At 54.3% G+C, this 26,359-nt stretch overlaps 2 protein-coding genes across 2 annotated transcripts in view; one reads left to right on the top strand and one right to left on the bottom strand.

Annotated features, from left to right (window-relative positions):
• Positions 1–2,877: 2,877 nt before the first annotated feature.
• Positions 2,878–13,859, top strand: LOC118986320 (chymotrypsin-like elastase family member 2A). Its single transcript, XM_037045169.1, has 8 exons — positions 2,878–2,936; positions 3,202–3,290; positions 4,528–4,625; positions 5,738–5,866; positions 7,724–7,860; positions 9,825–9,970; positions 10,946–11,098; positions 13,781–13,859. The coding sequence occupies exons 1-8, from the start codon at positions 2,897–2,899 to the stop codon at positions 13,796–13,798; spliced, it is 810 nt and encodes a 269-aa protein (XP_036901064.1). The 5' UTR covers positions 2,878–2,896; the 3' UTR covers positions 13,799–13,859.
• CASP9 (caspase 9) overlaps positions 13,001–26,359 on the bottom strand; it is an 18,507-nt gene continuing 5,148 nt past the window's right edge. Inside the window, exons 3-9 of the mRNA XM_037045168.1 lie at positions 23,756–23,790; positions 22,676–22,852; positions 22,178–22,267; positions 20,790–20,937; positions 17,039–17,218; positions 16,339–16,448; positions 13,001–15,040 (exon numbers count right to left, since the gene is read on the bottom strand). Coding sequence (XP_036901063.1) covers positions 14,951–15,040; positions 16,339–16,448; positions 17,039–17,218; positions 20,790–20,937; positions 22,178–22,267; positions 22,676–22,852; positions 23,756–23,790 — 830 coding nt within the window. The 3' untranslated portion in view covers positions 13,001–14,950. The remainder of the gene's footprint in view (positions 15,041–16,338; positions 16,449–17,038; positions 17,219–20,789; positions 20,938–22,177; positions 22,268–22,675; positions 22,853–23,755; positions 23,791–26,359) is intronic.

The following is a 26,359-nucleotide window of genomic DNA, read 5'->3' as shown; positions in this document are numbered from 1 at the left end:
TAGTACTTGGATGGGAGAAAATAAATGTAAATTGATTTTGTGCTCTGCTGCAAAGTGAGCTGTAAAATGCAAATCAAGCTTTAAGGAGACGTTTGCTGGCGTGGTGGCCGCTGCATGCTCGACCTCACATCATCGCTCCCCTGCAAACCGCAGCCTGCACACCAAATCTGTTTTGTAAATAAAGTTTTATTGGAAACCAACTATGCCCAGATGGCCGCTTTCGCAGCGCTGACTAGTTGCAACCGAGACCATATGGCCCACAAGCTAAAATATTTACTCTCTGGTCCTTCACAGGAAAAGTTTGCTAGGATTATTTGATGGAAACATAGGAGGAGCTCTGTGCTATTCTGATACCGGAGGCCGGCAGCCTGGAGATTTAGAGTGAACCTTGTTGTACATTTACTCTTATCAGTGTTTGGCGTGAATAAACTGCGGTTTAGTTTTTACCCACAGACCTAAGAGATAGGTGGAATGCCCACGGTTTCTATTTACTAGGTAGAGACACTGGGGGAAGAAAGGGGAAACGTGCCCCAGCCCTGTTCTTCCCAAATGTCCCCATGCAGGAGAACCACCTGCGTGTCTTCGCTAACCCGCAGAGGCTGACTCAGCCGGCCTGGGCGGGAGGCCTGCGTTGCTCACCAGCTCCTATGCCATGCAGCTGCTGCTGATGCAGCCCACTCTCTGGGTAGCAAGGACCCAAACTACAGTCAGCACAGGGTGTACACCCAAGCCCCAGCCACCAAGCCCTGTGGCTTCTCAGAGGAATCTCTCTGAATGAGTCAAAGACCTGCCTGAGAAGTCCACGCCTACACCTCCCTGCCCCCACTGCAGCCTCAAGGACCCAGCCCTGGTCAGACAGAACTCAACTGCCTTGTTGTCCAGCAACATGGGAATGGGGAACCCAGCACCAGCAGGGGGAGGTGAGCCGGAGAGTGGCTGTTGGCTCTCTTCCTCCCTGGCCTCCATTCGCTCTCTAGAACCCGGGGTTTTTGTTTCTGTGCCACCCATCCCCCACTCCTACTACCCAAGGTCTGGGTGGGAGCCTCGTGCCTAGACTGAGGGGCAGGACTTGTGCTCCAGGCCTGGCCAACTAACGTGTTGCATCCCCTCCCCCACCATAACAATTGGCTCAGGGATGGGCATGTGACCTAACGCAGGTCCCTTCAGAGAGCTGAGGGACTTCCGAACCCTAAAATGTTCTCACTCTCTGCTAAAGGATGGAGCATGAGGCTACAACAGCAAGAGGGGGAGGAAGGGAAGAAGGGGTGTTTTTGCTGCCCAGGGTGTATTTGGCAACCTGTACAGATATTTCTGGTTGTCATGAGTTGGGGGCAGACAGAAGGGGGCTCCTGGCATCCAATGGGTGGGGGACAGGGCTGCTGCCAAGCCTCCTGCCATGCAGAGGACAGCCCTCGTGGTGACGGATTGTCGCCAAAATGTCAACAGTGCCACAGTGGAGAAATCCTGGGCCAGAGACCCCACAGCCAGCCGTCTCGTGCCCAAGGAAGGGACAACTGGGTGGAGCCAGAATGGACCTTCACGGTGGAAGGCAGAGCCGAAAGTGGAGAGAGGCTGAGTCCTGGGGACATCGCCCGAGCCCTGGACCCAGCGGGGCCTCAGGCTGGCACTGCTCCTGGACTTGCCGCTTTGTGGCCCCATCAGTGGCTTTGGGGCTTAAGCCTGTTCAATGAAGTTTTATGTCACTTCCAAGCCCTGAAAGCAACATGGTGAAAGAGACTGGGCATCCGTCCTTCTCTCCCTTTTACAGATGAGCGAGCCCCAGAGAGCCCATGCGACTCGACCCAGGTCACACAGCAAGCCCATGGCCCGTGCCAACTGGTATTCGTTCAGCGACTTCACGCACGACAAACCGTCTTTTTGTATTAAAACAAACACAGGTACACGAAGCCGAATGCCAAATTCACATTAACTTTCGAGATAAAATAGGAGACCTCAGAAATAGTTTGTTGACCCTCTTTTTGCAGCTCCGTCCCCGAAATAAGGTATCCTCTCGCAGGATTTTGTACGACTCGGGTAAGAGGTGGGAATGCCCCTGACACACACGTGATGCTGGGTTTCAGCGCCCCTCTCCAGGAGGCTCCTGCTCTGACCCCATTTGGAAGAGGACGTTATTGGAGAAGAGCAGACTGCTGTTGGCTTGGGAGCGGACAACGAAGTGCATCTTGATCCCCACCGGCAAAGCCCTCTCCACGGCCCCTGTGCTGTTCAAATCCTCTCCACAAGGTTGCAAAACAGACGGGGCACATCTTTCTCCCCTTGTTGCACAGATGGGCAGGCTCCAGGCCAAGAGGTTTATACGACTCGTCCAAGGTCACACGCAGCAAACTGCGGCCTAGAACAGGACTCCTCAACCTTGGCATCGTTGACATTGGACAGACAATTCCTGTGAGGGACGGTCCTGTGCATAGTAGGACATTTGGCAGCTCCTCTAGTGTCCACCCACTAGATGCCAATAGTACCCCAGCCCCAGCTGTGACGACCAAAAGGGTCCCCTGGGGGGTAATAGCAGCCACACTGAGAACCACTGGCCTGGAATGTTTCTTGTCCAGCATGCCAGCTCTTTTCTTTAATAATACAACGCTAAGCACCAACAACCCATATTTTTCTTCCTCCCCAGCATATAACATAATAATATCTTGAAAGTAGGTAGAGCTCGTAGTTCGATATCCACCTTTGACAGCTTTTTCAACATAGTTCCAGGGTGACAGGTGGGAGAAAATGGAAAAAACAATATTTGAACACAGACCGTACTTTTCACTGGGCCTTGAGAAAGTCCCCACCTTGTGCCCTCCCAGTATCTACCTAGCCGATAAGCCTATTCATAAAACCCAGGCCTCAGCCACGTCCACGATTCCAGAACTCCCACGGCCACGCCATGATCAGGGTCCTGCTGCTGTCTGCGTTGGTGGCCGGAGGTGAGCCCTGTCACCCAGAGGCACTGTCCCAGTGCCCTGATGGGACTGGGGATGGGACGTCCCTGCCCCCCATGGGCGCAGCCCTCGCGTTATAAGAAAGCCGGAGTGATGTTCCAACGAAGTGGAGGGAAGGACGGGATTCTGTGGCCTCCTGGGATCCTTCCAGAACCAGGATTTCCTCTCTGAAGTGTGGGGACACGGCAAGCATAGGTCGCACTGTTTGGGTCCCTGTTCCCTGCGCTCACAGCCCGCTCTCCTTTCACAGCTCTCAGCTGTGGGCTCCCTACTTACCTGCCCAACCTGTCCAGGGTGGTTGGTGGTAAAGATGCGAGGTCCAACAGCTGGCCCTGGCAGGTGAGTCACCCATACCCCGCTTCTTTCCTCCATGCCCCCACCACCTCACATCGCCCTTCTTGGCCCTCCACCATGGGGCCTATTGCACTGGCAGAGTTGGGGAAATTCACCAATACAATACATTTCTGTGGCCTTGGTCAGCCATGGAGGGTGGAGAAAGAGGTGCCTTCTCCAGGTGCAATAAGGAGCCATCCCACCCCACTATTCACACATGTGCGTGTTTGTGCATGTGTGTGGACATGAGTGTGCATGTATGCGTGTGCGGGGTGGTCAGAGAAGGCCTCTCGGAGAAGGTGACCTTGACCACACACCTGAAGGAAGTGAAGGAGGAAACTATGATCATGGCTGGGAGAAGAATATTCCAGGCAGGAGGAAGAGCAAGTGCAAAGGCCCTGAGGCGGAAGTGAGCTTGGTGTGTTTGCAGAACTTTCCGGAGGTCGGCGTGGCTGGACCAGAGGGGAATGGGAGCTGATGAGGGCAGGATGCTCACATAGAGCCTCATGGGCCATCGCACAGTTGCGGATTCTGCACCGTGTCCAATGGGGAGCCACCGGAGGGTCTGAGCAAAAAAAACAGACACAATCAGACTTCGATTTGGAAAGGATCATTCTGGCCACCCTGTGGGGAAAAACCTGGGGTGAGGGACAGGCCAGGGTGAGGGCAGGGAGAACCCAGGTGAGGGGGGAAGGCGGCTGGGACTAGCTGTGGAAGAAGTAAGCAAGGTAGCATCCTCTCCACAGACTCCGGAAGTAAAGTTGGCAGAGTCGCCGGTGGATGTGAGTGAGGGACCAGAGAGAAGGAGAGGAATCAAGGATAACGCCAGGGGTTCGGGCTGCGCGGCTGGTAAAGCGGTGTTGCCGTTTACTGAGAGGAGGACGCCGGAGAAAAGAGCAGGTTTGGGAGTGGGAACCAGGATTTTGGTGTTAGACACATTAAATTGGAGGGCTATGTCCCAAGGGCCTAGTTCCCACGAAGGGGAAAACCCCAACAAATCACGTTGCAGAAAAGATGTTCACAACCGTTAGTTTTTAAGTGTCTTCAGTTAAGTTTTTGATATTTTGTTCATCATGGATTCCTTGTGTTAATTTTTACTAATGTTGCGTTAAAATGTCATTCACCCTGATTACTGAGTTCCTCGGTGGCCCTTACGTTTCGCACCTGGGACAGGTGCCTCCTCGCTTACCTTACCCAGCCCTGTGCCAGGGACGGGCTACTGATCGCCCGCGCCTCTTCCCAGGTCTCCCTGCAGTTCAACTCCAATGGCCAGTGGCACCACACCTGCGGAGGCTCCCTGGTGGCCACAGACTGGGTCCTGACAGCTGCCCACTGCATCAGGTAAGTGCCGTTCCCCAGACACCCAGCCCACTCAGCCCACCAGCCGGCATTCACCTCTGAGAGCGGGAGCCCAGACGTCCGGAGCCACGCCATGTAAGGGAGTCTTGCAAACAGCGCCTTGCCTGGCCAGAAAACTAGCTCCCCTCGGCCTTCAGTTCAGTCTGTTGGGCGACTGACAGATCAACAGACAATGTGGCGAGTGTCTTGGGCAAGGCACTGAGCAGGACTGGGGGGCAGGGGGAGGCCCTTTCCTGCCCTCTTGGGGTACTAGATGTGGGCTCCAGATCTGGAATTGGGTTCCCTTAAGCAATCTGAACGACTTCTCCCAGCTTCAAAACCATCACCTGTGAAAAAAGCAGGTAACAGAATTTAACGTGGGTTACATGCAGTGACACGTCCAAAAGCCTGGCACTTAGCAGGCGCCCAATGAAAGTGAGCTTTGACCACTGTAAAGGCCCACAGGAAATGAAAAGGCTGGCGACATTCACTGTTTACCTGCCTTCTCCCCTCCCTACCTAAGACCTCTGTTTATCTCACTCCAGTTGGTGTTCAGTGGAGCTTCCCGTGGGTCACTGTGACTCTCATTGCCAGGCGGGGTCCCTTCTCCCCACCTAATTTGTTAGCTTTACGAGGTGGTGGAATGAGAGAGGCCTGGGACTCAGGAGCCCTGACTTCTACTTCTGGATTCTCACTAATGAGCTGTACAACCCTGAACGAGTTACTCCTCTCTGAGCCTCGGTTTCCCCCTCTGAAAACAGAGAGGTGGGGAGATTAAACTAAATAATGCCCTTGAGGGAAAATGACTGCTGCGTTCTCAGTGCCTACCTCATTCCCCAATAATAACAGAGAGTTTACACCATTATAATTTTCATGTTATAGTTTATCCTTAGTAAAGTACAGTTATAGTAATCAGGTTATATTGTAGCTAACCAATTGCCCTAAGGAAGAGAGTTTCCCAACCGCCAGCTACTGGCGTACTTGGGCCCATCCTGGCATTATTCAAACCCAGGCCTCTAGAGACTGTGCCTTGAGGCACCCCTGCCCCTGGGGGGTCAGAGAGAGGACAAGACAGCCAGGAGCTGACCTTCTCTGCCTGACCCCCTTTGTCCCAGCTCCTCCAGGACCTACCGCGTGGTGCTGGGCCGGCACAACCTCTCCACGGAAGAGCCCGGCTCACTGGCTGTCCGGGTCTCCAAGCTCGTGGTGCACAAGGGCTGGAACTCCAACAAGATCTCCAAAGGGTACCTTCTCTCTGGGGACCCCTGGGGGTGGGAGTGGGGTTGGCAGGGGCATGGACAGGAGGGTGTCTTGGAGAAGGCACCCCTCCTTTGCTCCTTTTGTAGGGAGAGGGAAGGAGCTCTGATTTTTAGAAGTAGAGCCAGCCCCAAAGATGCCTAGGATAAAGGTGCGAACCCGGGGAGGGGCAGGCAAAGTCTGTCGGGGTCACCGCCTATCTGTCATGGGCCTCCTGCCCGTTAAGCCCATGATGACCTGTCCACCCCAGGCACTCACTGACGATGTGACTCTTCCGTGCCAAGCTCTGGGGACACAGCGTGGGTCTGCAGACCCACAGCTGTCAGAGGAGTAGGACACAGCGCCTCCTGCTGTCCTCCAGTCTGTACCTCCTTCCAACAGGCCTTTACATTTTCAGAGATGCCCTGACACCCTGCAGGGCCAGCCTGGGGATAATGCGCACAGGAAGATGGCGAGGGTCTCGGAGCTATCCAAAGCCCACCAGTAATTATGCCCCTTGTGGGAAATGACAACAACCCCACGCCAGCTTTCCTCTCAAATGATCAGATCCCATCCCACGCCCACCCCTCAGCCTTTCCTAACTCCCCCTGTACCCCGTGCGATGCTGGGCACTGGACTCTGGAGGTGGGGCACACAGGTCCCGCCCCCGCCCCCAGGGAGCCCATGGGTGCAGGTGAGGCGGTGCGGGGTGGCAGCTAGGAACTGAGCTTCTGAAGGCTGATGGCTTCAATGTGACCAATGGCTGCGTGACCCTGCACGATTCCTCAGCCTTTCGGTGCCTCGGTCTCCTCGTCAGTAAAATCAGGATAGTAACAGTGCCTACCTCCAGGGCTGCTGTGAGGATTAAATGAGGAGATACATGTAAAGCACTTAGGAAAGGGCCTGGGGCAGGGGGGGGCCTGGTCCAAGCTCCCTGGGGAAGGTGATGAGGAGGAAGTGATGAGAGAAAACGTCACCTGCCGAATCACCCACTCACTCCTTACCTCAAGGGGCAGCCCAGTCAAGGCACACAGTTTGCTGCTTTATGACTAGCTCACATCCGAGTTCCCTTTAAGACAGAATTCTGCAAGGGCTGGGCTATGCCTGATTCATCCCTGAATCTCCAGCCCCTAACCTAGGGAAGGGGCACATAGTAGGGCCAGAAAATATGTGCTGAACTGTCAGGCTTCTCCTGTGGTCACTAGTCCTGAGATCCAGGTGCTAAAAAAACTCAGAGCCACAAGCTCCCGCACACCCTCACTCCGTCAGTATTTACTGAGCACCCACTATGTGCCACAGCGGCCAGCGTGGAACATACCATCTGCTCGGTGCTAGCGGTTTCCTAGACAAGAGCGGGAGAGGAAGGGGCGAAGCTGGGGCAGACTCGAGGTGGAGGGACAGGCGAGAGTGCAGGCCTTTCCCTCTGAGCATCTCCCGCCGTTTTCCAACTGGACACAGGAGGTAGATGACATCGCCAAGCAACCTGGATACATTCCTTTGCTGATTCTGGACAGAAGCTCAGAATCCTCGTCAGCACAGCCCACCAGGCAGCCGTGACTAACTAATCCAGTGGAGTGGCCCCTGGAAGTCAAAACCTGCCTGCCCTCCCTGTTCTAAATAGTCCCCTGAAAGGCCTCAGGGGAATATAGGGCTCCAAGCTCCACCAGGGACAAAACACAACCGGGGGGATGGGGGGGTTGGTGTTGACTGTAGCTGCTCCCCAGCCCCTCGTAGCCCCTGCAGAAGGAGGATTCACAGTCAGCCTGGCCAAGGAGGGGCTTCATTGGTTCCAGCGGGGGCCAGGTTAGAAAGCAGAATGGGAACAGGTGACCCTCTCTTCACACTCCACCTCTGTGCTGACCCAGGAACGACATTGCCCTGATCAAACTGGCCAGCCCCGTCGCCCTGACCGACAAGATCCAGCTGGGCTGCCTCCCTCCGGCTGGCAGCATCCTGCCCGACAACTACGTCTGCTACGTCACAGGCTGGGGACAGCTACAGAGTAAGTGGGTGCCAGGAGCCCCAAGGCTGGGGAGGGAGGAAGGCAATGGCACCCTAGTCCAGCCAGGGGCTCTCTCCACACTGGTCTCCCCAGGGTGTCTGGAAGAAACAGCTGTTGCCTTGGAGAGGCAGGATAGCACAGACTGATAGTAGTCAGACTGCCTGGGTTTGAATCCCAGTTCCTCCACTTACTAGCTGTGACCTTGGGGACATTCCTTAGCCTCTGCACGCCACAGTTTCCCCATCTGTGAAATGAGAACAATAACCTGCATCACAGGGACTTGTGAAGTGGATTGAAGGAGATGATCCATGAGAAGCACTTAGACCAGCACCTGGCACTTAGTAGGTGCTGTGTGTTCGTTGTCACTGTCACTCTGACAGAAGTTCCTCTGTACGGCCCAAGGCCGGAGTCCAGAGCAACACTTACTCCATGGCCTCAGGCTCCTAGGGTTCCAAGTGTGTCCCTCGGGCCCTTATCAGACCCTCCTCTCCACACGTCCAAACTCACCTGTCCCGTGTGCCACCTGATCTTACTGCTCAGAGCCTGGCTTCCTGTGACTCTCCTTTTGACGTAAACCCCAAGGGTCAGAAACCCAGTGACGGTAGGTCACCGAGAAGGAACAGAGGACCTGCCCTTCCCTGTAATGTCACCAGAGGTCGGAAGGCTCTTGCAGGTGACTGCTCTTTTTGTAACGATGCACACCTGTTGGTATCCGTGATCTGTTTTTCCGGAGGTACATCAACACACATGCACTCAAATAAGTCAGTATCGCCCTCGACTGACTTCTGTGCAAAAACAAGGACACACAGAAACTCAGCAGGAGTGAGGAGCAGGGGAGGCATCTCATGATTATCAAGATACAAGCAATTATCAAGATACAAGCACAGCCTCTTGTTAATACACCCAGGAATCACTGGGGCAGAACACGTTTCAGTGGAGGCAGCGAGAGCCAGGGAAACGAGCAAATGCTTAGCTTTTAGTCCCAGCTCTGTTGGTTGACTATGTAACCTGAGCCAAGCCACCTTGGAGCCTCAGTTTCCTCATCTGGTAAATGGACATACAGTTGGCAAGATCGAAAGAGGTGACAGAAGAGATAGCACAATGCTTTACACATTGTAAAATACATGTTAATTGCTTACTAATTAAATGCTCTTGGGAAAGCTGTTTAACCTCTCTCAGCTTCAAAATCCCATCTGTCATGTAGGAATATATATTTACTTTGAGGTTTAGCATGTTTTGAAAAGCCTAAAAAAGCACCAGTGAAGACTTATTGTACTATTAATTCTTCCCATAAGTAGCAGTGATAACAGTAGTGGGGGTGATGGTAAGAGTATCATTAGGGGCCATTAGGAAAGCTCTGCCTTAACCATGTTAGAATATTTTTCCCAACTTGGGGCTCCAAATGCCAGCAGGTTCACAGCTATGTTTAAGGCAAGTCACAGAAACCCATGAAGCTAGCTGGTCTCAACCAAGGTCAGAGACAGCCAGGCTCCGGGAACTGGATAGAATCAGGGGCTGGACACCTAAAAGGCTCCAGAAACCCCCTCTCAAAATTTCTTTCTTAGAATCAGGGGCTGGACACCTAAAAGGCTCCAGAAACCCCCTCTCAAAATTTCTTTCTTGGTAGATCTACTTCATTCTTCTCTCCCTGGGAGAAAAACGACGGCCACTGCCAACAGCTCCCAGGTTTCCAACCTCTCTGGCTGGGATTTCTTAGTTCCAATCCCAAATTCCCAGGGAAGGAGCTCATTGGCTTAGGCTGAGTAGCTATTCACCCTTGAACCAATCAACTGTGGGGACACGGTATAAACAAACATGGCTGCTCCCATGGCATCCCTGGATAGATGGGAAGTAAGAGTGATCAGCAAAAAGGGCTGGGCAGAAAACCCGGTAGGTGTCCACTGCTTCCTTTATTCTGAGGAGTCCCTTTGTCCCTGTGACACCTTCTCTCTCACCTCATGCAGCCGGCGGGGCTCTTCCTGACATCCTGCAGCAGGGCCGGCTGCTGGTTGTGGACTACGCCACGTGCTCCAGCCCTAGCTGGTGGGGCAGCTCCGTGAAGACCAACATGATCTGCGCTGGGGGTGATGGCGTGATCTCCAGCTGCAAGGTGAGTACAGAATGTCGGGTGCCACCCACCCCTCCACAATCACATGGGGCGGGGGGCGGGGAGAGGCTCTCGGGGGTCCTGGATTCTACCCTCCTGCCTGCTAGCAGAAGACTGTTCCAGGACACTGTTCCAGACATTTGAGACCCTGCCCTTTGTCCTTGTAGTCTTCAGAAAAGGTGTTTTGAGGTGTTCGTCATTTTATCTACCCTGTCACGGATGGGAAGTCCTTCCTTGGGTCTCATTTGGGTCTCTCATTACTGTCATCTCTCTTACTCTTTCCTCTGTTTAGGAAAAGAGCTAAGGGCAGGTATTCTCTGGGTAAGATCCTTTCTGAGGTGACTTCAAGTTTATCTGTTGAATTAGTCCCACCAACAGCCTAGTGTGTCCCTCCTGGTAGCTGCCACAGGGCCTTCCTGGAGACGATGTCTTAACCAAAAGGAATTGCAGCAGAGTGAAGACAGAGCAAGAAGGAGCCTCATATTCCCCACGATCACACAGTGCCCCTACACTCTCTGTCCCCACACAAACCAGTCCAGTAGGGTCCCTCATCATGGGCCGAGGAACACACGGCACCCTAACGGTGGGACACAGTTTCGGCTCCTTTACTTACTGCCTGGACAACCTCAGGCAGTCATAGCCTCGTCCCAGGGGGTCAGCGCTTCCTCTCCAGTGAAACGGGGACCCGAACAATACTGACCTCATAGGTTTCGGTGAGGATTAAAGGAAGTAAGGCGTAGAAAGTGCTAGCTCAGTTCCAGGCCCACAGAAAGAACCAAAGTTAGGTCTTGTTGGTGTTACGGTGGCATCTGGAGCTGTGACCACAGGGACTGGTCAGAGGCCGTGGTGACAAGTGGAGGAACAGCATACACGTACTGCAAACGAGTGAAGCACGGGGCCCTCGTGGGCAGCCCCTCCCCCCCACATGACCCACCCAAGCCCCGAGGTCTGCGCTGACGGAGCTCTGGCCTTCCTCAGGGAGACTCTGGCGGACCACTGAACTGCCAGAACGCTAATGGCCAGTGGGAAGTGCACGGCTTGGTCAGCTTTGGGTCGTCCCTCGGCTGCAACTACTACCACAAGCCCTCGGTCTTCACCCGGGTCTCCGACTACATTGACTGGATCAATTTGGTAAGCGCTGGCCATGGCCTCGGGCAGTGCCTGCCTAGGGTTCGAAACTCCTCCTTCCTCCTGAGAGCCGGACAGGGGCCCCTTGAGGGGGCTGCAGACCTGGGCAATCCCCAGGGGCCCCCACAACTTCTGCATGGGTAAAGTTGAGTCCAAAGGCCTGGAGAGGGTGGCCTTGTCCAAAGAGGCCACAAACAAAAGGCACTCCACGTATGCAGATAGATACGTGGATAGCCATCACTATCCACGTATCTATCTACAAGCCTAGAACCTGATAGGTGAAGACCCGCATAGCCTTAACTGTTGGCAACTATCCCCTCTAAAGGGCCCTCTACCTAAACACATCCCCAAGTGCAGCTGGTAAGTGACGACCATCTTGGTTTGCCCTGGACTGGAAGGTTCCTTTGGATGCAAAACTTGACGTCTTAGATTGGGACAGGCCAGGCAAATGGGACTGAGTCGGTCCCACTACTATTGGGAGTGTGTCCGCAGAGAGCTGTCTCCTGGGAGCTCAACACCAGTAGCTCATAAGCTTCTGCACCAACTCAATGCCTGTTTTAATGAAGAACATACTTTTGTAACAAAAGCCATGAAAGTCACTCTGTTAAAAGCTGGCACCAGAGTTAGGAGAAGCTGCGGTTACAACCAGCAACAGGTTTAAGCAGCCCCAACAGGGAGCGCCATCCAAAGAAAGGAGGCCTGGGGGGATGTGAGGGGCATGGGGAAACCAAGGCAGGCAGGAGAAAGGAGGGAAGAAGGCACTCTATGTCGATTAGGGACACTTGTCACCTACCTCCTGGCATCACCAGTGCCTCAGTTTGCTCTTCTGTAAAATGGGACTCAAAGAAGACCAGGGCTCTTCCACGTGTTCAGGAGCTGGAGCAAGTGGGAGTCGGGTGTTTGTGGTGCAGCCCCGAAGGAGAAGCTGGCATCTATTTCAGTATTTTAATTTTCAGAGAACTGTTTGACTGACTCAAACTGACACTCTTATAAAATCAAACATAAAAGCACAGCCGTGAGCATGTGGTCACAGGGGGAGAACTGCGCTGTCATAGAGGCATTGTCAAAATAAGCAGGTGGCAGCCTCCAAGGTTCCCGCAAGTATCTGCTGGCTCCTCGCTCATTTGTCTGCCTGCTGGCGTTTCTTTGCCAACAAGTGGTCACAGACACCAGATGACTCCAGAAAAGTTTGTAGGAGAAAAATATAGAAGCAAGAAGAGAGTAGCTATTCCTCTGTAGGGTTTTGTTTTTGTTTCATTGTGGGTAAATTGGGGGAAAGCCACAATTCCGTTTTGGCAGAGTAAATCCGAGTCTGGCTTTTAAAGCGTCACCAGCATCTCAAAGGAGCCTGGCCCCAGACCCACTGGATGGGAGGACACTCAGAGGCCTTTTCCGAGACAAACCCTAGGACCCTTTCCCAGCCCCGGCTGCCACGTGAGTCACTGTGCAGCTGGTCCTGACGGCTCCTGGAGGGCCCGAAGCAAGTGCCCCAGCATCAGCTGTCCCAGCCCACAGCCAAAAGCATGGTCCGATGTCAGAGGGGCTCCATGGGGAGAGGGAGCCTTTTGAGGCAGCTGGGCAGAGGTCCTGGGACAGCAGGACAGGACAGCAGCCTGGGCAGACACATACGCCTGGTGACGGGCTCCAGGACCAGCAGAGCCAAGCGCCCAGCTGTCCTCTGGCGCAAGCTGCCCCGCCCGCAGCTGCAGAGGGGCTGGCGGACCCTTGCCGTGGTCTCAGCCCTGGGGTGCTTTGGAGCACCTTCCCAGACAAACTCAGACAAATGTCAAGGTCAGGAAGTTGCCATCCAAAGGCAGGAGCAGGAACTCGACACGAGGAGACAGGTGGCCAAGGGCGTTCGACTTTCCACCAAATGTTCGTTGAATGACAGCAACGCATGAATTCTCAGCACTCACCACTCTATTTTTATTTTTACTTTAGAGGGTAATATATACTCTATAAAAACCATCAAAAGAATGCAGGAGGATATCCAGAAAAAAGTACAGGCCCCCCGCCCCTTGTCTTATATCTCCAAGTCCGTCCACACCAGATGATCATTGTTAACACGCATCTTTTAAACCTTGTCAGGCAGACACAGTCTTCTAACCAAAAATAGGATTTTACTGTTTATACTGTTCTGCAGCTTAGTTTTCTCACTTAACACCGTATCGCATGTTACGTGTGAGCACATACATGTATGGCATTCTTTTGAACAGCTCAGAAATATTCCATAGTATGAATATACGCCTGGTTCCTATTTTCCGCTCTCACACCGCACAGTGACACCCTGGGACATCCCTCCTTGCACGCTGGTCGAGTGTGTATGCTCTAGAGGTCAACAGGCATCTCTGGGTCATAGAGTTGGCGTGTGAAAACGTTTAAGAGAAAACTGTTGAACAGCCTCTCAGAACAGGTATACAGCCCGCCCATGGTGCATAGCAGTGCTATGCAAACAGTGATGCTTGTTAACTATTTCAGAGGCCCCTGCTTTGAGAAACACATGAAATCTGAAAAGCATGTGACTGGTAGGAGTCCCCCGGGCAGGCTGGTGAGCAGCTGTGATAACACCCCTTGCTCTGGTTCACCTGAGCAGCAGAGCCTGGAGGGAGGAAGCCAGGACGCTGCCCCGCGCAGCGCTCTGCTTGGCCAGGCCAGCCTGGCTGAGTTCTTGCATGTGCCCTGCAGGTGATGGCAAACAACTAACCACCAGGAGACTTGGGAAGGTCACAGAAGAACAATAATAAACTGACGACTACGTGAATCACTTCTGGGTGAGAGTCTTATTAGCAAACCATCCCCACGCCCAGGGCTCTAAGAGCAAGACAGAGGCTGAGTCAGGACACTTTCAAAGACCTCAGGTTAGGGCCTTCTCTGGGGAAGCCCACCGGGTCGCTGTCCCGCAGCACAGTCACCCTGCAGTGCAGGGTCCTTCTGCCAGGAAGGCACCTGCAGACCCAGGCTGCACTCGAAGACCAGGGCCCAGGCAGGTCTCTCCACTGGCTAATAAGCTCCCCTGGACAAGCCACCTGACCTCTCTGAGCACGTGGTTCCCACCTCATTCACCTTTCGGGATGGGGATCAAATGAAATGTTCCGAAAAAAGCAAAAGTCTCCTTTAGAAGGAACAACAAAGAGTTGAAGCAAAATGATGAGGGGCATAGGTAAAAGAGAGTCCATTTTACCTGAGATTTCTTTTTTAAGAATACAGTATACAAAAAAAAATGAGTAATTTTTAAGACATTAAGATTCACAGATTAAAGTTGTTCAGGCCCCAGGAGTCCTAAACTTGCTGATCTGAGATGCTGGTTGGTTTGTAGCTAAAAACTTCCCCTAGTCCAGTGGTTCTCAGGTGGGGGCCCCCAGGGGACACTTGGCAATGTCTGAAGACATTTTTGGTTGTCACCACTCAGGGAGAGATGCTAATGGCATCCCGAGGGTAGAGGCCAGGGATGCTGCTCAACACCCTACATGCACAGGACACACCCCTACCCCCAGCAAAGGATTATGGGGCCCCAAATGTCAACGGTGCTGAGGTGGAGAAGCCCTGCTCTGGAGCAAATACCAGGACCACAGACACGGTCACTGGCCAGGCAACCAGCCACTAGTGGAAAGCCATACGTTGTGTCCACGTCATTCTTATGGTGCTCTTCCTCCGTCGTCAGTAATTTGTCCCCAGTTTGGATGCTGCTGAGAGTGTCTGCCGCCAGTGGGGAGGAGCAGACCCTCCATGGGCTACAGAGTCCTTCCGCCGGTGACAGCCGTGGTTGAAGGGAAGCGCAGGTCTCAGCCGACACTGGGCGAGGGGCAAGGAAGGCCTGGGGGTAAAAGGCAAGGCAGGGTCGGGGCCATGGCTGCCTTAAGTTCGAAAGAAGAGTTTTTTCCGGAGGAAATTAATGCAACCAGGGATCTGTTTGTAGACCCCCTTCTCCGAAACAGCATGAGCGACCTGTGAAAACACGACCACACGGAGGTCTGTGAGTTCTCTCCATCGAAGTAAGAATTCCCTCGATTTCTGTCATCGGGGAGGAGCGGCGGGGAATGTCCCCTGCGTCAGCAGTCTTAAACGGCTCCAACTGCAGCCTCTCTGGGGGCCGGAGGTTTCAAAACTAAGCACTCAACCACAAGTTTAGAAAACTCAGAATCCAAAATTTCAAAATTCAAACATTCACCAAGTCCAGATCAGAGCAAAAGGCTTGAGGAGAAGCTGGGAGAAGCTGGGAGAAGCGGTGGGGCCCAGGAGCTGATCGCACTGCTTGGCCCGGGGACCCCTGCCTGACCCTGCAGGAGCCTGGCTGCCTCTGCGGTTCACCTGCCCAGGGCCACGGCACGTGGGGGCCCTGCACTCAGCTTTCCTTCTCCACTCTGCTTGGCAAAGCACAGAGCGGGGCCTCCTCAGAAGAAAGGAGCGGTCTCAGCCCCTTCTCCTGGCACAAAAATACCTGAGCAGAGCAGGCGGGGCCCACGAGTGCTCTGCGACCCTCAGAGGAAGCAACTGCTGAGTGGGGTTTCACTCGAGAGGCCGGAGCACTCTCGGCCATCTTGCCCCATTCTCCCACTGGGGGCGTCCCCAGAAGGGGACATCCTAAAGAGGACTCATGACTCTTGAGGGTCAGGAGCAGCCCTGGCTGGTGTGGCTCAGTTGGCTGGAGTGTCGTCCTGTAATCTAAAAGGCCACAGGTTCAATTCCTGGTTAGGACACATGCCTAGTTGCAGGTTCAATTCCCAGTCAGGGCACATGCCTAGGTTGCGGGTTCAGTCCCCCATCAGGGTGTATACGAGAAGTAACTGATCAATGTTTCTTTCACATTGATGTTTCCATCTCTCTCTCTCCCTCCCTTCCCCTCTCTTTAAAATCAATAAGCATGTCCTCGGGTGAGGATTTAAAAAAAATAGAGAGTGAGTGAGAGTAGATGGCCATGCAGTGGGGCAAAGGGTGCAGGGACACAAGGACAGCCCCACGATCTGCCTTCAGAAATGCTATGTTCTGTCCGCCGAGCCAGGGGAGAGTGGAGGGCATCAGCCTGGGGACCTCAAGCTGAGGATGGCGGCCCTTGGAATAGGGGCAAATGTCACCGCAGGTAGTGACATCTGGCACTAGAGAAGCAAAAGCACTGACTCGTGGCAAGCCAAGGTGCAGACATGGATGGGCTTTCTCCACCTTTTACCTTTGTTCTACCTGCTCCCCCCCCCACCTCCCCGCCCCTCCCAGCAGCCACCCCCCTCCTTCCCAGAGGCGGGGCTCACCCTGAGCAGGAGGCTCTGCAGGTCTTCAGAGTGAGCCCACTGCTCAAAAACGCCATCCAGGGTCTCCACATACCAAGAGCCGCTGCTGGGGTTCCTCCAGGAGACAAACCCTGCGGAAGGAGAAAGGCGGGGCTTGGCTGGGAGCCCCACACAGGCCTCCCCCAGGCTCTGCCTAGTTCACACTTCCGGCAGGAGCAGCAACAGCCTGCCCCGCTGCACACCACCCTGCCATGACCTCATTTCATCCTCAGCGCCACCTCAGGACATCAGTTAGGATTCCAGTTTTCCCACAAGGAAACCAAGCCTCAAAGAAGCCAAGGGACTCCCACCAGGGCCAAGAAAGGCAGGATACTAACACCTGTCCCACCTGCTATGTGCCAGGCACCTTGCTAATTCCCACGGCAACCCCTGAGGTATGTTCTTATTCCCATTTTAAAGATGAAAAAACGGAGGCAAGGCCAAGAAGAGGGTGAGGCACACAAGCCCAAGCGTGTATTCCTCCTTAAATTTAGTATCCTAGGTGCCTCACCTGCCTTGCTCAGAGAGGCTCAGAGAGGCAAAGTAACTTGCTCAGGGACACAGAGGTGGCAAGAGGCAGAATGAAGACCCATGCCCAGGTGTTTTCTTTCACAATACAATTGCTTCTAAGACAGATCAGGGCTGCAGGTGTGTGGGGGTGCCCACTGGCTGATGCGCTCACCTGGGAAGGTGGAGTAAGACACAAAGATGTCACTTGGCGTGGGCAAACTAGACACAGCATCTGGCTGGTCACAGGTGCCTGGCTTGTCCAGGAACGGGGCAGCGTCTGGCTCCGGGTTACCGCCAGGGGCTCTGTCCTCAGGGGCAGTGGAGACCACCTCAAATCCCCGGTCTCTCTGATCTACAAGAAGCGAAAACAGACAGGACTTGTCACTGAACCCAGACTTGAGCTCTTGTTCCGTGCAGCCTGCCCCTGCCCCTGCCCCAGGCTGCCTGACTCATTTTTTTTTGGTAGGAATAGTGTTGAGGAAACAGTCCATAATACACACAGCGCCCCCTTTAGGGCGACCGAGGGGAGAACACTCGCTGTCCGTGGCTCTGTCTTTAGCAGCAGCAGATGGATCTTAGGCGTGGCTCTACGCTAGGCCGCCTCCACAGGCACACAGGACCTCAGAGGGTGCAAGTGTACACCCCAAACTCACCCCCCTTGCGTTTCCTCTGCTTGGTTCTACTATAGGAGCCACGGAGATACGGACAGCTTCTGACCCCGTCATTTCCTAGGGAAATAATTCATGTGGAGCCAGAAGCCCTCTATCGAAAGCCCCCTGTGGCCATGAGTGCCCCAAACTGGGTCTCATCCGAAGGGCCAACGCCAGAGGGACGATTTAGTGGGTGAGAGCACATCACTAAAACGGATTAGAAGACCACCCGGACCAGCGACGACGAGGACCCTGGAGGCATGGGGACGCGCTTAGGGGGTTATGTCAGATGAGAAAAGCGGACTGAGCCCGTGGGCCAAGGTCAGGCTCACAGGATTCTGGATGATTTTAACTTGTCATATTTTCTATCTCTTCAGTCTTAAAATCCAAACTCCCCCAAAGTGGCAGACGTCCTGGAAAACAGAGGGGTCAAGGCGAGACTGGGACCACGCACAGCTCTGTCATCAGAGTGGCCACACTATGGGAGGTCTCCTGGGAGAGTTCCAGAAGTCAAGCCCCCTGCAGGGGACCCCAGGCTCCTCCAGGAGCAAGGCAGCTGAGAAGAGCTTCAGGAACACAGGCACTGGTGGAGGGCACTGGGGTTCCTCAGGGGAGGGGTTCTGGGACCCAGCCTCCAATGAGGGTGACGTGGGGCAGAACAGTCCTGGTAGGAAAATGGCCCCTGCCAGGAAGGCTGGCAGGCCACAGTCTGCATGGCGGGATCTATGGTGGGAAACAGCAGGAGGGAGGGAGGGCCTAGCTCACCCGGGGAAGGTGGGGTCCTGCCTGGAGGAGACAAAGATGAGACAGAGACGGTTCTGACACCCCGTGATAATAACTCCGACATCTGCTGACCTCTCACCCCATCCCCCTAAAGCTCAGAAACTTGGTGATTTGTCTGCATCCCCACAGCCCATGGGCAGGGCCTTATATCTTCCTGCCTCTCATCCCCTCCCCCACTGTACTCCACAGAGGCCCCGAGCCTGCAAAGGCGGCTTCTGAACCGTGTGAAAGCTGGACTAGAGAGCTTACTCAGGTCACTGCTTCTGGTCATTGTCTTGGTTGAGATTCTGGAATCTGCCCTAGGTGTCTGGGAATGACTTCAGTGGGACCAGGGAGGGGACCTGAGATGTGAGCATGGGAGAGCTGCTGGGTCCCCCTGGGCAGCCGGTGCAGCAGGGGGAAGGGGCACTTTGGTGGAATGACTTAACAGTGGCCTAAGGGGATGGGGAGGGCCCAGGGACTGCCCGTGAAAAACAGGGCAGACACAATGGGATCCAAAAGGGGACTATGGGGGAAAAAAGAGTGGGTCAGGCAGGGGACACCTGTCTGTGTCCATTCATGTGTCATCCTCAGTCTGCAAACCTGATGTGAAGGCCTAGCTCCAAGGTTACACACTTTATGCCCAGCTCTGTTCTTAAAGAGCCTCGCTAATTCAAAGCCCCTGGGAGGCAGGACTGACTTCCCCACAAGCGTAAACACACAGCAGGAAGAGATGCTATTCCCTCTGTGCCTAACCATTGGGCACATCCAGCTTCCTGCCACCTCTCAGCATGAGCTCTAAAATCCTGAAGGGGGGGCGCCCCAAATCAACAGCTCGGCCCAACCCACAGAGGCCACACAGCTTTGGCCAAGCGCGTCACCATGCTGTCTGCCGCCACGTATTATGCTACTTACTGCCATTCCATACCAAGTGACCGTCACCAAAGTGACGCACGTTTTCCACCTAGGTGCCCGCGCTGCCTCGTAATGAAGGGTGTTAGAGGATTTTTAAATTGTTCTAGATTGTAACAACAGTGAACTTTAAAATAGCAACATAAGCTGTGGCTGGTGTAGCTCAGTGATTGAGCTCGGGCCTGCGAACCACACGATCACGGTTCAATTCCCAGTAAGGGCACATGCCTGGGTTGCAGGCCAGTTCCCAGCAGGGAACTCATGAGAGGCAACCGTACATTGATATTTCTCTTCTTCTCTTCTTCCCTTCATCTCTAAAGATAAAATCTTTTAAAAATAAGTAAATTAAATAAAATAAAATAGCAACGTAAGAGTCACCAAAATCCAGGACAGACTTTCTGATGCATGTAAACAGGACACCTGCCAGACACCGACAGGTCTCTGACACGTTTCTGTTTCTGTTCTCAGCTGACAGGCCGCCCCCATGTGGCAACAGCGTTAACCACAAGGTCACACAGCCTGCTGGGCGCTAAGCAGGGACCAGAGCCCCAAAGACAGCTGCCTTCCAGTGCCGGAATCTGCTCTTCCCAGCGAGTTGTTTTGGTGAGATTTTTAATGGTGGGAATCTATGTTGTTTCGAATTTTACTCACAGATATTTTTATATGGTTCAATTTCCAATTCAAATTCAAATAATTACAATCCACATAAGATGAACCAAACCGTGAGCTTTGTGCCGGACCAGGCCGAGCTGCAGGGCAGACAGGCCTGGCCCTGCCCTTGGAGAGCTGACCAGGGGCTGAGGCTGTCTCAACACCACAAGACAGTGCTGTGACAGGAAGGAACGGGAGCCGCGGGAGCATGAGGACCAGTGAGCCCTGACTGTGCAAGGAAGCCGGTGTTTGGGGAAGACTTCCTGGAGGCAGTGACAATAAATGGTAACCAGAAGGAGGGGTGGTTAAGAGTGGCCAGGAGACAAGGCAGAGGATGGCACGTGGAAAGGCCGAGGAGCAAGCCGGAGCCTGTGACGTCCTGGGAAGGTTAAGCCAAGCCAGGGCACGCACAGCATGCCCGGCGTGGGGAAGCAACGTGGCGGGAGCCAGATCCCCGAGGGCCTCATAGGCCCCACGAAAGAGTCCAGAGACACGGCAGAGTTGCTCCATGCCACTGAGAAGGGACACTGGGGTGCACACAGGGCTGGGAGATGGGCTAAGTGTGATGTTCCCGGAAAGCTGGCCCCCCTTTCTCTGGGGGAGCAGAAAGGAGGTCTAGTTAATGGAGGTCAAGAAAGTGGAGTTTTTCTTTTCTCCTCCAGTTGGTATCTTTTTGTCAAGTCTCAGGAGCCGAAATCGCCAAAGTTACGTGAGCCTCTGATTCCACTGCACTGTGAGACCAAGACTCCCGCCTCTGAAGGCCGGACAAAGCTGAGGCCACTCCAGCCAATGCAGGTGCCGCCATTCGGACAGTGGCCACCACATTTGAGGCCCTCTGACTGCCTGGGGAGACCCCAAGACACCGTGAGTGGCCCGATGGGAAGGAAGCGGGGGGCAGTGGCTCCTTCCCCACTAGATTCTTCTGCAGGGGACTGAGGACCGGCTTACCCCCACCACAGGCCTGGATGAAAAAGAGCTTGGGTTTCCCTCTTAAGCTTGGGCAGCCGGTTCCGTTGAAGATGTTCACAATTTTCTCAATGGACACAGGACCGCCATCTACGCCATAAACGGCCCCGGGGAACTGGAGGTGGCTGGCCTAGAAGACCGAGAATCCTGGTTATGAAACCAAGAAGTCGGGTAGGAATCCAACAAACCATTCAGAGGCTCTGGGGGACAAGGCGGGGGGACTTGGGGGCAAGCAGTTAGAAGGTCACAGCCTGGGGCACAAGGCTGCTTTAGACAGAGTGGGTTGGCTCTGGATGGGCCCTGGTCAGCTTCCGTTTCCAGGGTGTAAACCGCGTGCCTACAGGGGCTGAGAGCCTAAATGGAGAGTGCCGGCCAGCTCCTTCTAGATCAGTGGCTCTCCAAGTGTGGCCCCCAGGCCAACCGCAGTAGTATCACCGGGGACTTGAAAGACATCCAAATTCCTAGGCCCCACCCAGACCTCCTAAATCGGAAACCCTGAGAGAGGAGACGGGCCATGGGGCCCTTCAGGTGCCTCTGATGCAGCTGAATGTTGAGAACCACCACTCCGGAGCAATTCTTCTCAAACCTTATGTGCATGGGGACCAGTCAGAGTGCAGGCTCTGAATGAAGGGGCGGGGCCAGAGTCTGCACGTCACCCGCTGCCAGGTGATGCCTACACTGCTGCTCCAGGGGCCACTCCATGAAGGAAACGACCCAAGGGCAGCCCCTGCCCAGCTACTGGCCACACAGTACGCTCTGGGAGGAGGCTGGCCCAGTAAGGCCAGACCTTTGTGGTTTTTCAAGAAAAGCTAGAAATCCTAGTTTTGGTGTGAAAGCTACCAAATTTGAAAACACTGTATAGCCCAGAGGGGGACTACAGACCCCCAGCTTGTTGTAACCTCTAACCTTCCCAACCCTCAACTTAAAAGATAAGGAAACTGGGGCTCAGGAAGGGGTACGGCCTTGGGCACAATGACGTAGCACATTACTGGCGGAGCCCAGAGTGGCTCCCAGTGTCCTGACTCCCAGCCAGCAGCAAAGGGCCCAGAACCATGCCCAGCAGGACCGGGGCGGCAGGAGCTGGGAGCTCTAACGTGCTGTGCCGGCTCTGAGCAAAATCCAGGGAAGGTGCTTGGTGAGCAGAGCTTGCCTCCTCCCTGCCTCTCCCAGGTGCCTTCCCCTAGGAACACCACCCCACCCAGTGGAGAATCCAACTCCTTGGGGAGCCAGAGGGCTCCCAAGAAAACAGTGGGGGGTGGACAGGGACCCTGGCTCTTCCCACAAAGCTATGGGTGTCCTGGGCACAGGAGGGGACAGGGTTGTCAGACAGCCTTTCCCAGGTGCCTGCCCGGGAAGCTGAGGCCTCCCACCTGACAGCCGTGAGAGAGGATGACCACCACGCAGCAGTCCAGGGCACTGTGATCCCGCCGTGACAGCGCCACCAGAGCCTCGACCATTTGCTGCAAAGAGAAGGTTGCGGTGAGCCAGAACACTGATGGATCAGGTCCCCATCCTGGGCCTACCTGCGCACAGGGGCGGAGCAGTGCCCCTGCTCCCAGTGACACTGCTAAAGTAATGACGGTCACAACAGCCACGATTCTCAGGGCAAACCTGCTGTGCTTGGGCACTGAACCCTCACAGTGACCCTGGGAGTGTGTCCTGCCCTTGCTGTCCAGACAACCAGACAGAGGCTCAGAGATCACCCTGCAGGTACCGGGGGAGCCAGCCCTCCACCCAGGGCTCCCTGAGTCTGAAGCTTATACTGGTAACCATGGAGCAATACTGCCTCTCGTGGTCCCACAGACCCATGGGCTAGTCCTGGGGAGTCACTTGCTTTCAGGGTCCCTGTCTCTCTGCATGGACAGTACCTTGGCAGTCAGGTCACACTTCACCTCCACCTTGAAGTGCAACAAGTGGAAGCGTCTCCACAGCTTCTTGCAGTCGACATTGGAGCCGGAGCGGGTGCTGAGCCCCGACTTCAGGGAGAAGTTCACGTTGTTGAGGATGAGGCAGTGGCCACAGGGGTCTGCATCCAGGACGTAGGCCTGCCCAAGCACAGGGACCAAGGTGAAGTGCAGGCCACCCCCTGGCTTTCACTCGCGTGGCTGACAGTCTGGAGCGATGACAGAAATGGGGTCTGCCCTCCCTCTGAAGGAATAGCGGAGTCTACACCCAGCGCTGCACAGCGCAGGGCAACAGCCTGCAGCCAGACAGCCTCGAGCGCTGGCTGTGTGATGCGCAGATGGTCAAGCTCAGGAAGGCAGACCAGCTCCCCCGCAGCGTCCTGGGACGGGAGCTGCTGGCTTAGAGATCCAACACCCATAAACATTCACCCCTAAAGGACCTTACCAGCTGCCCAGTCCACGGGACCACCTGAGAATCGTGTGGGTGACTCTGGGCAGACCCATGCCCAGGCCCACCCCCAGAGCACTGACACCACGTTACCCCCAGGCTCAACATGTCCCTTATAATCCTCTCTGGCAGCAGCCTGTTCTTTTTGTTTATGATGATGTAGTACACTATTCATACCGAAGATGTATATGGTCCTTTCTAGAACTCGCCTCGATGGCTCTGCAAGGGTGAGAGACTTCAGTGGTCTGTCCCCAGGTGTCCCAGCACAGAGGCCAGGGCTGGCACACATGAGCCACACAGCAAATGCTGTGAATGAGAGCCAGTGACTCAGACTGGGGCGGGGGGCAGTGAGGCCGTGGCCGATTCTGATGCCTCATTAGGTGTGACCCCTGACTTCACAGGAGAGGAGAAAGTAGGGCTGGACAATCTGATCCAGAAGGAGCTGTGCCCGAGTCAGGGAGCCAGAGGGGGCCCGGGACTGGGAGCCTCTCTCCAGCTGGCTGGGTTCCCAACATGGCTGCAGGAGGGGCCTGGGGAGTGAGGAGCAGAAGGACCTGAAGCCAGCACAACGGTCCCCAAATCCTACGAAGGCTCACCAAATCAGCGTTTCCCCTCGATCTCTCCTGAGCACCTGTGGGTGGGGAGAGAGAGAGAGGCAAAGAGGGAAAACGTGAATGGCAGGGTCCAACAGCGGAGGGGCAAGGGACCCTGTGAGGACAGCCCCCACAGACACGTAGGAGCTGGAAACGTGGGGGCCCTCAGACACCGCCGGTGGGAGGGAGTCACACAGCACAGCCACTTTTGAGAACTATTAAGAAGTTTCTAATAATTAAATGCCCACCTGCCCTCCAACCAGCAATTCCATTCCAAGGTAGACGTATACCCAAGAGAAATGCATGCAGTGGACACAAAAAGACCTGGCCACCAATGTCACTGAAGAGCTACCCATAATGCCTAAAACTAGAATCAAACGTCCATCAACAGGCCAACAGATAAACGAACTGTGACGCAGCCGGACGAAGGAGCACCACACAGCCTGCACGGAAACAAACTGCTGACACACGCAACGCCATGGGTGATCTCAAAACCAGTACACCGAGTTAAAAAAGCTGTCAAGTACCTATGGCGTGATTCTGTGTATGTACCATTCCAGAACGGAAGAGTATAACGGAGGCTCCAGGAGAGCAGACGCCCCCACTCTGTGGACCCCAGAGACCCAGCACACAGTAGGTCCTCAGCAACTATTTGCAGAATGAATAAATGAGTAAAGTGGTCATTTATTCCTTCAATGTCAAGAGTTTTCATTTCCATTAGCTTAAAGTCGACAAGCCACCAGCCTATGGGATCGGGGATAATTTTTCTTTTTAAGCAAAGAGAACACACAGTGGCTACCTCCGAGACACGCTGGGGACTAAACTCATGACCCAATGATGGTGACACTCATTGCTGACAGCAAACCTGGACCTCTTGTTGGGAACTATTTTCTCACCAATTTAAAAGTCATGCCAGAAAAGCATTTACATCCCACATTTTTTAAAAAATGGTTTCCCCTGGCCTGAAGGCTTGTATTGGTCCACAGACTTAATTCTGAGACTATTGCTCACTTCCAAAATTCAACTGCACCCCCAAAATGGAACTACCATCCACCACTGAGGAATTTATTCCTTTATCAGATTTGCAACAATGACCCCCAAAGTGAGAGGGCAGGTTATCCAAATGGCAGAATAAGAATTTCCTACCACCCTCCACGGCAAAGAATACCAAGATTGACATTCACCCACAGACAAGGGTGCCCTTGCGGAAGATCAGAGTCCACTGGAGAAGTTCCAGCACACTGCTAATGCAAAAAAAAAAAAAAATTCCAAGATGAGATTTCCGGCTAAGATGGAGGCGTAGGTGGAAACACTGCCTCCTTGCACAACCAAGTGTAAAGACAACAAAGTTTTAATAACAAAAACACAGCCAAAACACAGGAAGTTGAACTATACGGAAGTCCGACAACAACAAACCATTCAGCCAGACCAGTAAGAGGGGCGGAGTCAGCGGTGGACTCCAGGGTCGGGCAGGAAAGATCAGCTGGACGGACCCAGGGGCAGCGGTTGATGGATCCCAGGCATGGGGTGGCAACGAGCAGACCCAGTAAGGGAGCAAGGTGGCTGGCTGACCGCAGTCAGACATTCAAGCGCAGATAAACCAAGAGAAGGAGCGAACAGTGAGACAGACCACGCAGGCTAGGGCCCCAAGAATGGGAATTAGAGCCTGAAAGCACCAACTGGAAAGACTTTCTCGGGGTCGAGGCGCCCGGAGAGGCTCCCAGGCTCACAGAGAGTTCACTGGAGAAACCCACAGGGTCCTGGAGGGTGCACAGGCCCACACACCCGGGAACCAGCACCAGAGGGGCCCAATTTGCTTGTGAGAAGCCGCAGAGGGGACTTCGCCAAGATGGAGGCATAGGTGGAAACACTGTGCCTTCTCCAACAACCAAGTTTGAACACAACAAAGGTTTGGAGAACTAGGACACACCCAAAGACCAGAAAATGGAATTATACGGAAGTCCCACAACTACGAACGGTTCAACGGGGACGGTAAGAGAGGCGGAGCCAGCAGCGAAGCTGGGTTGGGCAGGACAGATCCCCCGACCCAGGCGCGCAGGCAGCCGGAACCAGTCAGGGTGTGGGGCAGACTGACCGCGGTCGCCATTCGCACACAGTGAGATGGACCACACAGGCCCCAGGGGGCGAACCCAGTGGTGGAGGGCTGACGGCGGTGGCACACTCGAGTGCAGTGGAACAAAACACATGGGCCTGGTGACGGTGGTGGCTGCGGCACCAGGGCCGCGGCGGCAGGCAGCAGACGGGAAGCCATTGTCCCTCTTTGACCCCGCCCCCACATACAACGTCACAACCCAGCGACTTAGTTGCCCTGTTCTAGTGAACACTTTAGGGCTCTGATCCTGCTACGGAACAGGCATGAACAGCCCAAAAGATGGTGCAAGAAGAACTCAAAGTCCCAGAGCCAATAACTCTAAGCGACCGAGAAATTGCCAGCCTCTCAGAAGCACAATTCAAGACACTATTTATCAGGATGCTCACAGAACTGGTAGATTATAGTCACAAATTAGAGGAACATAGTCACAAATTAGAGGAACATATGAAGGCTAAACTAATTGAAATGAAGGGAGATGTCCAGGAAACCAATAG

Source organism: Sturnira hondurensis, unplaced genomic scaffold (assembly GCF_014824575.4).
Source record: "Sturnira hondurensis isolate 20B ecotype Veracruz unplaced genomic scaffold, ASM1482457v3 Scaffold0004257, whole genome shotgun sequence".
Lineage (NCBI taxonomy): Eukaryota > Metazoa > Chordata > Mammalia > Chiroptera > Phyllostomidae > Sturnira > Sturnira hondurensis.
This window is presented reverse-complemented; position numbering and strand designations above follow the sequence as displayed.

Excerpts from the sequence above, each read along its gene's own strand:
- LOC118986320 (XM_037045169.1), top strand. The coding sequence starts at position 2,897 with ATGATCAGGGTCCTGCTGCTGTCTGCGTTGGTGGCCGGAG. Across the intron at positions 3,291-4,527 it reads CCAACAGCTGGCCCTGGCAG|GTCTCCCTGCAGTTCAACTC; the intron begins GTGAGTCACCCA and ends GCCTCTTCCCAG. Across the intron at positions 9,971-10,945 it reads GCGTGATCTCCAGCTGCAAG|GGAGACTCTGGCGGACCACT; the intron begins GTGAGTACAGAA and ends GGCCTTCCTCAG.